Source organism: Zalophus californianus, chromosome 4, assembly GCF_009762305.2.
Source record: "Zalophus californianus isolate mZalCal1 chromosome 4, mZalCal1.pri.v2, whole genome shotgun sequence".
In the NCBI taxonomy this organism is placed as follows: domain Eukaryota; kingdom Metazoa; phylum Chordata; class Mammalia; order Carnivora; family Otariidae; genus Zalophus; species Zalophus californianus.
Genome location: NC_045598.1, coordinates 157,318,336 through 157,330,762, shown reverse-complemented (window position 1 = coordinate 157,330,762; position 12,427 = coordinate 157,318,336). Strand labels below are relative to the sequence as shown.

The 12,427-nt window shown below is 41.9% G+C and overlaps 1 protein-coding gene across 1 annotated transcript; it reads right to left on the bottom strand.

The window, feature by feature from the left end:
- Positions 1 to 1,240: 1,240 nt before the first annotated feature.
- CTHRC1 (collagen triple helix repeat containing 1) lies at positions 1,241 to 11,868 on the bottom strand. Its single transcript, XM_027625393.1, has 4 exons — positions 11,553 to 11,868; positions 7,162 to 7,383; positions 4,928 to 5,144; positions 1,241 to 1,771 (listed from the first exon to the last, which is right to left on the bottom strand). Exons 1-4 carry the CDS (start codon positions 11,703 to 11,705, stop codon positions 1,629 to 1,631), a joined length of 735 nt encoding a protein of 244 aa, XP_027481194.1. The 5' UTR covers positions 11,706 to 11,868; the 3' UTR covers positions 1,241 to 1,628.
- Positions 11,869 to 12,427: the final 559 nt, after the last annotated feature.

The window sequence follows — 12,427 nt, the reverse complement described above, 5'->3', positions numbered from 1 at the left end:
TGGTTTGCTGGCATCCTCCAAGTTGACCAATGAATTTTATGTTAATATCATTATGAACTTCTGCATTAAAACATATTTGATGTGTTGCAAACCATTGCAAGTTGTTATCCTTATTGATGCTTACATTGTACCATCTTTGCCAGTGGGAACCAATTCAAGCTGGATCTTGGATCCTTTTCAGTTGTCTTTCAGAGCTGCCTTGTTTTCCAGTATGCCATGATGTTCCAGACTCACACTGTACATTTTCTGCCCCCGAGCTGAAATAACCCATTTCTTCAAGGAGGCTTAGTTCCTTTTAGTAGGAAATGGAATGTGGAGATCACAATCTGGGTGTTACCTGACTGGTCATCATTTCTAAGCCTTTTCTAGGTCATTGTTTGCAGGCCAAAAACTAGGAGGCTTTGTTGTTATTGTTTTATAGGCTTCTTTAAGATAAAGTACTTCAGGTAAGTAGTGTAGGGATGCCATCATGTGACTGGTCAGGTTTCCCATTTGGTAGATTGGTACATTCCAACTGAGCCTCGGGGATGTAGTCCTGAAGCAATCTTCTTCCTTGAGCTGACACTTCAATGAATCTAAGGTAAGTCCTTCAGAATCCAGACTTGACTGGTTCAGGACCCTTTTAAAGGGGCCTGATACTTCCAATTCAAGGCCAAGATTCACCTAACTTTATCAGTCTGACACCTGTACTTCCTTCATCATGAATTCTTTCTGATCACCTCAGCCAGAGGTAATAGAACGTCCTTTGAATTGTACCACCCCTCGAACAACTTCTATGTCAATCAACATATTGATCTTTGATTTATTGTTATTTTTGTATATATCTTCCCTACCAAGTGGCAAGCAATTTGAGGACAGAATTCCTCTTTTCTTTGTTAAAAATAATGATCTTTTTGGGCGCCTGGGTGGCTCAGTCATTAAGCATCTGCCTTCGGCTCAGGTCATGATCCCAGGGTCCTGGGATCGAGCCCCGCATCGGGCCCCCTGCTCCACGGGAAGCCTGCTTCTTTCTCTCCCACTCCCCCTGCTTGTGTTCCCTCTCTCTCTGTGCATCTCTCTCTGTCACATAAATAAGTAAAATCTTAAAAAAAAATAACGATCTTTTTATTCTTTGTTAAAGATAAAATTCCTAAAATGCTAATGTATTTCCTGACAGGTAAATATCCTTTTTTTCTTTATATTTTTCAAAATATGGAACTCTAATTTTACTTGCAATTAGGTTAACATATTGAAGTTGTTTGAAATAACTTTTATTTCACAGATATAAAACAGTTCTGAATATTTACAACTTGTACAAAGACTGGTATGGTAGCGTTTCTGTTTTAAAAATTGCTATCCTAAGAGAATAGAAAAGTTCAAGACCACAATGACATTCCAAATTATAGGTACAGGAAATGGGGACTATGAAGAAGGTATTCTAATCAACTACAAAATCCTGAAACCATTTTTGATGGAAGGAAAATGAATAATACTGGATTTTCAAACAGTGTGAAATCACACTTTGGTCTGAAACACGTTTAGCTTTGCTTTTTATTCAGATGTATACATAAAAATTATATAAAAATGCCACTAAAATGAACCCTTCAAAGGTTTAATAAAAAAGAGGTAGGGAATGAAAATTAAAGGACTTATTTTGGCAGTTCTTCAATAATGATGCGAGATACTGAATTCCATCCAGTAGAGGCGTCTCCTTTCGGGTAATCCGAACAAGTCCCAACCCAGATGGCAATATCCACTAATCCAGCTCCAATGCCTTCACAAAGCCCTTCCACTGCAGAACAGAGATGAAAGTTAGACCTTCCTTTAAAACAAAAAGCAAAAATCTTCACCTAAATGTTATTACTTTAGCAAAGTAGGTGACAAATCTATTGAATGCACAATTAAAAATTCTAATACTTAATAAGGATTTCATAAAGATAAGTTCTCTTTCTTACCACATAAATATTTTTTAAAAACCTATACCTATCCATCTGATGATATAAGCTGAACAGGCAGTTTTCTTACAGGTTTCAGCCATAAAACCAGAATCTGTTTAGTTACTGAAAGTTACCGTTTAGGTGACTGAAAACAAAAAAGCAATTTATTTGACTAAACAAAGGAAGCCAAGACTTTTACTTGCTTTGCAGGCCTTTTTTAAAGAAAGCCTTTTCCAACATTTACCTATACACTTGATGCATAGAAGAAAGGACTTCTGTAACATTAAGAGAAATTCTAGCATAATCATTATACCAGTCCTTCGATCTGGGAATCCCATTTTACATGGACTTTCCTCACCGTGAACAAACAAACAATCTTGCATTTCCTCTATGTTCTTATGCTTTATAAATATACAACTTTTCTTAGGGTCTCTGGACTTTCACATACTAATACTAATATACGACTTGCAGTCCATCTTACCAAGATCCTTCTATATTAAAAAAAAAAAAAATCCCCCACTGGTCATTTTAACAGACAAAAAGATATGTATGTCTGTGGAAGGGGGGAAAGGAACCAGAGGTTGCCACATTCTTTCAGAAAATGAGTCCTGACATATATAAGTAGTGTAGGGATGCCATCATGTGACTGGTCAGGTTTCCCATTTGGTAGATTAGTACATTCCAACTGAGCCTCAGGGATGTAGTCCTGAAGCAATCTTCTTCCTTGAGCTGACACTTCAATGAATCTAGCATAAGTCCCTCAGAATCCAGACTTGACTGGTTCAGGCCCCTTACAAAGATGGGAGAATGAAGCAGTGTGGCCACAATCCTATTTAATCTAGCACCACACCGAGTGAGAATGGCCAGAAATACTCATGTTCTCCCAAGTTCTGCACGTCCATGGCCTAGAAACTCGTTCACCTCACGCTATAGGACGTAAGGCAAATTTGGGTCTAGCATCAGTCTCACATGAGGAGAATCAAATGGTCACTTCATGGTCTTGAACCTGTGAAGTAATGTTTTTTGAATGAATGAACATTTTTGCTCTACGGTAATATTGCAACTTATTAAGCACCTAAAATATGTTGGATTAGGGGGTTCTAGACCTGTTTTCTTTCCTCTTGGCCCTAGGTAACAAGGTGACATTCAAATGTTTTTCAAACTCCCCATGGGCATATCCAAGGCTTTAAGTCATCCTCAACGTGCTAAGTATAAGTGTGTCTCCTTTCTCTCAAGAAAGAGTTTCAGTGTATGAGGGAAACTGATTTTATTACAGAGGTAAACTTCTATCATCTTAATACAAAAACTGCTATAAATAACAAATAACTTCTGACATTCCACCCAAGTGATCACACCAAATAAATTTCTACACCATGGTCGGGAACTGCTATGTTAAGTAATTTATAAAGCATATGCATGTATAGGTCACAGTTCCTGGGCCTGAGGGCTTATATTACAGCAAGATATTAGCACAAACACCTTAAAGGTAATACAGTAGAAAGTAAGTTGCTTATACCAACTGTATCTATCACATACATACTATATAGTATGTAATGTTTAATATATATACTTATATATATAATTTAATAACATATATACTAAACATTTATATAATTTAATAACATATATACTACACATACGTCACTTCCTAATTGAATTTTGATGTTAATCCAGATTTTTCTTATTGTAGAGACTGCTTCTCAGATGGAAAACATATCATCCCTTCCAGCACAAGTATCTAAGGACTTAGCGATGAAGCTTTTTAACCTGATCAAAGAGAGGGCTGGGGAGCCAAGAGGGCAGGCAAGGGGCTGGTTTCTGCTTTCCTGAACACTGATTCCACTGTCCTGCATAACACACTTTTATTTCCCTGGACTTTCTCTATATGCCAAGAGAGGGGGTTCAAATATCTTCTTTATAACTCAAGGACAGTGTGGGGATTTGAGGAAGAATGCAGAAGGGATGCCCTTGATTTCTCAGGAATAAACGTGCTATGTTAATTTTGGGGTTCAGTATCTGACTTGGATCCCCAAAGCATGCTGAAATAGAATTTCCTCTGATTAACAGTGGAGGGATCTCTTCTCTTCCCTCTGCCATTTTTTAAGTACAAGGTTAGTGAGAAATCCCTGCAAGACATCAGGGGAATGAAGCTAGTGATACATACATCTTGTGATTCTCCCAGTAGGGACCATCATGATGTACACTCCCACTGCAACTCAAGAAAGCCAAATATTGATAGAGGTGTGTCTGGGTGATGACATTAACAGACACCCCCACCCCTTCTATTTCTTTGGTATCTTCCAAGCTTTCTTTAATGAACCTTAAAATAGAATAAAACAAACCAATAACTTTTTTTCTTACAGCTTAAGTGACCACTGGTTTAAATGAATGTCTTTTCTCTTATACTAGGCAGAAACAAAGAATGCACTATAGAAATGTCCTCTTTTACAAATTCAGCAGACAACATCTATCCTTTTAAAGGACAAGGTGGAGAAATAATCTCCTTATCAAGTGGATCTCAACCTTGGCTGAGCATTAGACTACCTGGAAACGATTCTGAAATCCCAGGGCCTTGGCTGCATCTAGACCCATTAAGTCAGACTCCCTGGAAGGGTGGTACCCAGGTATGGGGATTTTTTTAAGTTCCCTAGTTGAGCCTAATGTGTAGCCAGGGTTGAAAACCCCTGTTCTGTGGCATCATGGGCTGTTTTGCCATTTCATCTAACTCAGTGATTTTCAACCTTGGGGAACTTAAAAAAAAAAACAAAAACACGGTATTATCCCCAGAGATTTTGATTCAGTCCGTCAGAGACGGGGCCCAGTTATCTGTGTATTTTTTTTTAAAGATCCATTTCAGGGAATTCTGAATGCAACCAGAATGAGTAGTTCGGTACTGAAAATTTGCTATAGGTCTTTATCACAGGCTGGTGAACCAGCATGATAGTGGGTTCAAAACCAAACTTTGGTGTCTAAAGCCATCAGGCACACCCTGCAGTCACTATTCCACATACCAGAAGAAGTGCGATGAATATTAATTGTTGAATTGAGTTCAGGGCTTCCTTGGTCCAAATAAATGATGGCTTCAATGGGAAGAGGTCCTGAACATTCAGCTCCATTGAACGTGAAATACCAACGCTGACAGCATGCATTTCTGCATTTTAACCGAAGGGAGCCACTGAACAAAACTCTCAGAGCGCTGTTTGAGCGCATCTTTGTAAATGTACACTCCTATCACAAACACAGAAATAGGGTTCAATTAGCATTTTCAATTTTCATTCAAAAGATGCTTTCAAGTTGTAGTGTGAATGTTATTCAATTTTCCTTTTCCTCCAACTACATTTTAAAAAGCTTAACTTTTACAGAGGGAGAGAGATTCTCTGCAAGGCAGAGAAAAGACTCATATTGGTATTAGGCACTCTAAGAAAATCAAATCATGGCATTCTTAGAATTCTTCACACCACGGAAGGTATCTTTTAGTCTTACTCAAAACAGCTTGTCTTCAGTATTTTAAGCCAAACCAGCCTATATATTTACTTTTTTTTTCATTCCAAAAATATTTCCTGAGCCCTACATGCTGGATGCTACAGTTAACGACAGTAAATGAAACAGAATCTCTGCCCTCATGGAACTTATATTCTAGACTATATATTTATCCTTGACCAGTTTCTTTTTGAGCAACAGCAAACAGTATCAGGGGTAAAGCAGAGGTGGAGGTTTTAGGCTTTACCTATAATGACACAATTAGAAGGCCCCGGGTTTTTTCTCTAATTACTCTTTGCAAAATTTGTCTCTCTACTGGCTCATGGTCTACTATCTTTTACTTTCAGAAAGCTCCCAAACTCATTCTGACCGCTCCTAAAAGAATCTTAAAAACATATTAATAATTCAGAGTCCACAGGGATAGTTTCAGAGAGAACTCAGCAACTTTTGATGAACTATACATAAGTAACCAGTCTATCAATGTCAGGAGTTTAAAGAAGCAGGCAACATTTTAACACATTTAAACACAATGCTTTCTAAGAAGTAACATAGGAAAATAAAAATGGTCACGGTCACCAAAACTCTGGAAGCTCTATGGAAATTCTAGTACAAAAAAATCAAATCAAGACAGCCTCAAACATTTTTATAGATAATGGAACAGACAGTAAAGAGCTGAGGTGAGGAGCATCTCAGAGTTCTGTGAAAGTAAGATCTCTTCTACTTGCATTTGCCTGGTGGTAGGAGTGGCTGATATCAAGGAATAACGTACTGTTGAAGAATAATAATATACACACGGAACCATGTACAGAGTTGGTCAACAAAAGAAAGAGTCTTAGGAATAGCACCAGTTTCTTCAATTCTGTGCCTTCCTGGTCCTCTGGCCAGTTACTTTTGAAGCAAACCCTAATTTAAGTGACTGAATCATTAATCAAAATGCATTGCTAGACAGGCTCTTCCGAGTACTTTTCCTCCCTAAATGTTGCAAAAAAATTTTAAATGCTTACTGTTGTACAATCTCTGGTCTGTTCCACTTCTCCTAAGCTTAGTAATTTTAAGCCACATCTGCTACCCAGAATAAGGACAAATACTGATGGACTTCCCACTTGGGAGATCATTCCTATCACATGGTTAGTTTCTTGGAAATTTCTTCCCACCCTTATGGTGTCTGGAGCCACAGCAGAATTTCTTATACTAATTTATTTATTTTTTATTTTTTTTAAAGATTTTATTTATTTATTTGACAGAGAGACACAGCGAGAGGGGGAACACAAGCAGGGGGAGTGGGAGAGGGAGAAGCAGGCTTCCCCGCCGAACAGGGAGCCCGATGTGGGGCTCGATCCCAGGACCCTGGGATCACGACCTGAGCCGAAGGCAGAGGCTTAACGACTGAGCCACCCAGGCGCCCCTTTCTTGTACTAATTTAAAGTTAAGTTCACTTTCGAACAAGATTGGAAAGTTGCTTACTGTCCAGCACAGATACTTATGCTCTCCCTTTTTGTTTGCGTTTTTAAAAAAGGAGTGTCATTTTAGACATTATTAGGGTTAAAATACCATGGTGATTTATTTGTCTTAGAAATACCTTTATAAAATTAACTCTGAAATGTTATCTTTTTTATTCATTAATTCTAACTTAGCCACAGGGTCCCTACTCCCTAATTTTGTAAAAAGTCTTTTAGCAAAAATAAAATAAAATCTTAAATTCACACTCAACTATGAAAACTCTTAAGTTTTGCTTCAAATTTAAAATAATTCAGACTTTACTTACCGCAATTTTTCCAAGATCTATGCCATAATTGAGCGAACTCCATGAACACTGCTTGTAGTTAGGTGTCCAGGACTCCTCAAAGCTTTCCCTCAAGCATTCCCCCTTTTCTCCTTTGAATCCATCCCGACCTGGGATCCCAGGGGTACCGGGAATGCCATTGGCCCCAGGGCTTCCATCTCGCCCAGGCACCCCTGCAGGTCCTTGTAAGCACATTCCATTATACTAGAGCAGAAAAAGGAAAAGGGGACAAACCCCCATCATTCAAGATTCAAAGATTCTTTCTGATTAGAATTGCATTCTTAAAAGGTTTATTTTATTTATTTTAGAGAGGGAGAGAGAGCAGGAGAAGGGGCAGAGAGAGAGATAAGCAGACACCCCGCTGATCATGGAGCCCAACATGGGGCTTCGCTCGGGGCTCAATGGGGCTTGACTGGGGGCTCAGCTGGGAATTCAATGAGGGGGGCTTGATCCCAGGACCCTGAGATCATGACATGAGCTAAAACCAAGAGTTGGTTGCTTAACCAAGTGAGCCACCCAGGGGCCCCTAGAATTGCATTTATTTTGAGCCCTTGGAGTCAAGAATCCCTTCATACCACTTGCATGTGTTCTAGATGAGTTATTATAGAGAGAACTGATTTTAAAGTTATTTCCAAAATATTGAGATTTCTTTCCCATTCTTTTTTTTTTGCACAGACTGCTCACACACACACACACAATCAAAAAAGACAAAATGTTTTCATTTGTCTGCTTTTTTTCTACTGCTTATTAAAAGTAAACATAATTTTTAAATTGCTGTATTCCAGGGTGAACATAATTAGATATACTACTTTTTTCTTCTGACCCTATATGTTGTAAAGCACTGTAAAGTATCCTAATGATACTTTAAAAATTTTATGCAAACATTGCACCATTTTGGGATACTTAGGTTATTTCTATTTTTTCTATCATCAGTATTATTGTAACGAAAATTTTCACCCATATAGCTTTTTTTGTCTTTTGAATTATTTCCCTAAGACATAGTCCTAGGGATATAATTATCAAAAGATCTTAGTTAATAATTGTCTTACACCAGCAATATCTTTGAATTGGATTGCACATCTCCCGCTTCTCTCTATTTTTATGTGAAGGAAGTGTCATTAGATTAAAACTTCTGGCCTCCAACCTCACGTCTCCTCAGGAGCAAATGGCCTGGTGACAGGTGACCACACGCCTTCAGTAGGGTGGCAGTAATCTCTCAAACCTCTTAAGTGCCAGGATTCTCTCTGGTTTTCTTGGTGGGCAGACAGCAAGAGTATCAGCTAGAAATTAAGAGCATGGATTCTCTGGATTTTTAATACTGGTTCCACTGCTTATTAGCTATGTGAGATAAGGCAACTTGCTCAACATTTCAGTGCCTGTTCCCTTCGCTGTATAAGAGGGAAAATAATAAAGATTCTTACTTTACAGGGTTTGTGTGAGATTTAAGTGAGATCCTATATAAAACTGTGCTTAGACCCATGCAGGGCACACAGTACACACTGCGTACATCAGCCATGATGATTCTTATTACCCCCCAAGACCATGTTGAGGCAGTGACACTGGGCAGCTGTGTCTACTCCCTTGGGTGGACCTTACCAGGGTCTAGACCCAGGAAAGGCAGCATTAGCAAACCGGTCGGCCAGCACACACACATAAGCCACACACACCAACATAGTTGGGTATGTGGTAAAGGTAACATTTTATCTCCATCTGTCTAATTCCCCTGTCTTTTTTGGAATTGGTCCATTTATTAGGACCCCAACCTCAAATGCAATCCACTTAAATTTTTACTTTAACATTCCCCTATTGGTGTAAATTGTACTATCATTCTGTATAACGACACTATCCAGTGAGAACAACAACAACAAAAAACAAGATTCCTTATATATTAAAATAACTTCTGGACTTAGACATGGTCATATCATAAAATCCAGTAATGCCGCTGCCTAGGAAAGATCCTCATGTAAATAATGTTTCCCAATCAATTTCTTCTCACATCACCAATTTCATCTATCAAATCACTGATAAATGATTTTTGTCATGACTTTGGCCACTACCATTTTCCTGATGTAAGAAAAGGCACTATTTATTACCAAAGAAACAGTAAAAGTATGTAACAAAAGTACAAATGTATTTAACACAATTTGAAGACAAGTTAAAGTATAAAATATTCTAAAACAGTTTGGTTTATTTTAGACTTACTTTTCGTTTTAGTAATCTCATCCACTTTCACTAGCAGATACATGTTTAGACATAGATTTCAAGTGAGAAGGGAGAAACAAGACTTCTGATTTTTTTTCACTATTATCCTCCCTGAGGCAAGATGGTACACAAAGTTTTATTTTCCTATATATCACTAGTTCTCAATCAGGAATGATTTTGTCCCCCAGGGTGTACTTGGCAAATGTCTGGAGGCATTTTCGGTTGTCACAACTTGGGAGGGGAGGGTACTACTGGCATCTAGTGGAGATAGGGACCACAGGTGCTGCTAAACATCCTACAATGTGCAGGATGGTCCCCACAACAAAGAATTATCTAGCCCCAAATGTCAGTAGTGCCAAGGTTGAGAATGTTTATTCAGATTTTTATCTAAAACCTGCATTTCAGTGGCCACATAATTTTATTGAATTTGGTTCCACGGGTATTACATCTGTCTTCTTTCACTTTAAAATGTTAACCCAGCATAGGCTTAGTACTAGGCGGGCGTTCTGTAAATGTCTGTAGAATGAACCCCTGTTTTTCCACTGGCCACCAGGGGGCAGAGCTTGCTGGAAGCTTGAAAGGAACGCTTTGAAAGCTCCTGTACAAAGAAGTTGCTTTATAGAATCTGTTAAAACCTTCTCAGTGACCACATGAACATTTTTTTTTTCTCCAGCAAAACCAAACCCAATCTACAGGATGCACCTGAGCTTGGTTGCACAATAAGCTTTTCCAAGTTGGGCGAGAGTTGTGGGAAACCGCAGGTACTGTAAATCCGTGAAGGAAAAGAAAAAATTGCTAGCTTTATGGAGAAAAGGGGTATTTTGTGTATCATAATTACAAATTCATAAAATGCAAACTGCACATGAACCCCAGCCATTTGGTACAGTTTTAGGCAATTTAGACACTTAAAATAGAACCGAAGCCCTGAAAACATTGTCTGCTTTGTGGAGCAAAATTACATAGCACATCACCAAAAAGTGCAGTGTGCAATGGCAGGAATTTTTTTCCAGAGGTTTTGAATCTGGCATAGAACTAGCTGCCAGGGAGCTCAGTTTATAATGGCAGCTTAAAAAAACAGGAAGTTTTTTTTTTTTTTTAATCAAAACAATGCCCCCCCCTTAGGTCCTGCAATGCCTCTAAACGACATTTGTCTGCAAATAAGATTGGCCTAAGGACTGAAGTTTATTATGTGCCAAGGAATATTGTAGTTGTGAAAGGACAGCTCTTGACACAGGGCAGAGGACTGCTCTGCTCTCCATTGGGTTTGTTGACTTTTGGAGGGAAAGAGCTTTAAGAAAACAGACCTTCCCATAGATTAGCCCCTCAGAAAACACTTGGGCTATTTGTTTTCTCTTCTGAAAACTGTCTTCTCCCTTAGCTCCACTGTGATGCTCCTGTTTGGTGGCCACAGGCTGAGGACCCAGGGTATCTGGAAGGATTGACCGCCCATCTGTCTATAAACAGAACAATGACCCGGGTCCTGGGAGGGTTAGTGCGGGGTCCCTTCATTTTCCCCTTCTGGCCTTAATCCCTCTGAACCATTCCTGTCCTGAGCTGTGGTAGCCCGACAAAGTAAATTGCAGCCCACACTCCCTAGGAAGATGACCCAACATGACTCATAGTGTTCAAGTTACAAAGAGTTGGACAGATACTTTGTGAGGGTTGTTATTCTCTCCTGCAGGCAGACGTGGCCACCAGCCCCAACACAGGACACGTCGCAGAGCTCTGGCCCAGGCCCACCCAGGGGATCAGCGAGTCCAGGGTCTCCCAGACATCTCCCAGGCCCACCTTCTAACCTACTCAAGCTTCTCAATCTCCCGCCTTGCCGCCCTAACCCTCTCCGTCTTCCCGGGGTGTTGGGGGTGGGCGGGGGGAAGCCCTCAGAGGCCAGAAATGTATTTTGGGACGTCCCACACGACCCACGTCGCATCTCCGCTCCACCATTTGGGTCTCCCGTGCGAGTTCCATGTCCCCATGTTGGGGGGGGGGGGGGAGACGGGCGCGTTGCTCGCATTGCCCAGGTCCTACCTTACACGTGGACTCAGACAAAGCGGGACACCCAGGCGCACGCACGACCCACAGACGCAGCTGTACAGACCACCCCCACCCCACCAGCCGGACTCCCGTCGCCCCCGTGCGGCCCGCGTCTCTGTCCCCGCCGCCGGACTCACCACGTCCACCACCTCCCTCTGCCGCAGCAGCGCCTTTTGCTTCCCCTTGGGGCTCTCGGAGGCGCTCGACGGCGCCCGCAGCTGCAGCAGCAAGAGCAGCAGGAAGCCGAGGAGCCGCTGCGGGGAGGCGGCGGCGGGGCCGTGGGGGCGCATGGCGCGCGGCGGGGAACTATACACCAAGCGCGGAGCAGGAGGACGAGGCGGCGGAGACGCGGCGCCGGGACGTGATCAGAGTCTGGCCCCGCAGCGCTGCAAGGCCGCCGCAGGCTGCATCAATGTCCCTTTCACCCGCGCACCTCCCTCCCTGCCTCCCTCCCGCCCCCCTCCCGCCCCACTGGACACCGAGTTTCCATCCAGTAATAGGCGGGAGCCCCCACCCCGAGCCCGACCCTGGGCGGGCCGACAGCCGGGCCCGCCCCCTCCTGCGCGGCCGCCGGGACCCTGGCGGAGAAGCCTCCTGCGGAGCCGGGCCAGGGGGCAGGGCACAGGGGGCGGCGGTGGGGGGGGGGGGCACAGGTGAAGGCTTCCGGGGGGGGGGTGGAGATGGCACCGCCTAAATGAACATTGAGAGGCACGTGCCCTTACCGGGGTCTGGAAACCACCTTCATGGGGTTGTCAAACTGTCAGAGTAGGCAAGCTCTTCTTCGGAGACGACATTTGGGAGCGGAGCAGGGATGGGGGAGTAACCATAGGTATCATCGGGTGCTCCCAGGGGCCCCTGACCTAACTGATTAAGAGCCAATGTTTCATAAACCAAAAAGCAGACTCTTAAATACAGAGAACAAACTGGTGGTTGCCAAAGGGGAGGCGGGGGGGGGGGGGATGGGTGAAATAGATGAAGGGGATTAGGAGATACAAACTTCCAGTTATAAAAC

Bases quoted from the DNA above. Each gene is read 5' to 3' on its own strand.
- CTHRC1 (XM_027625393.1), bottom strand. From the start codon at position 11,705: ATGCGCCCCCACGGCCCCGCCGCCGCCTCCCCGCAGCGGCTCCTCGGC. The intron at 7,384-11,552 runs GTGAGTCCGGCG...TTTCTGCTCTAG, and splicing joins AGAGGGAGGTGGTGGACGTG to TATAATGGAATGTGCTTACA. The intron at 5,145-7,161 runs GTAAGTAAAGTC...TGTTTGTGATAG, and splicing joins TAGATCTTGGAAAAATTGCG to GAGTGTACATTTACAAAGAT.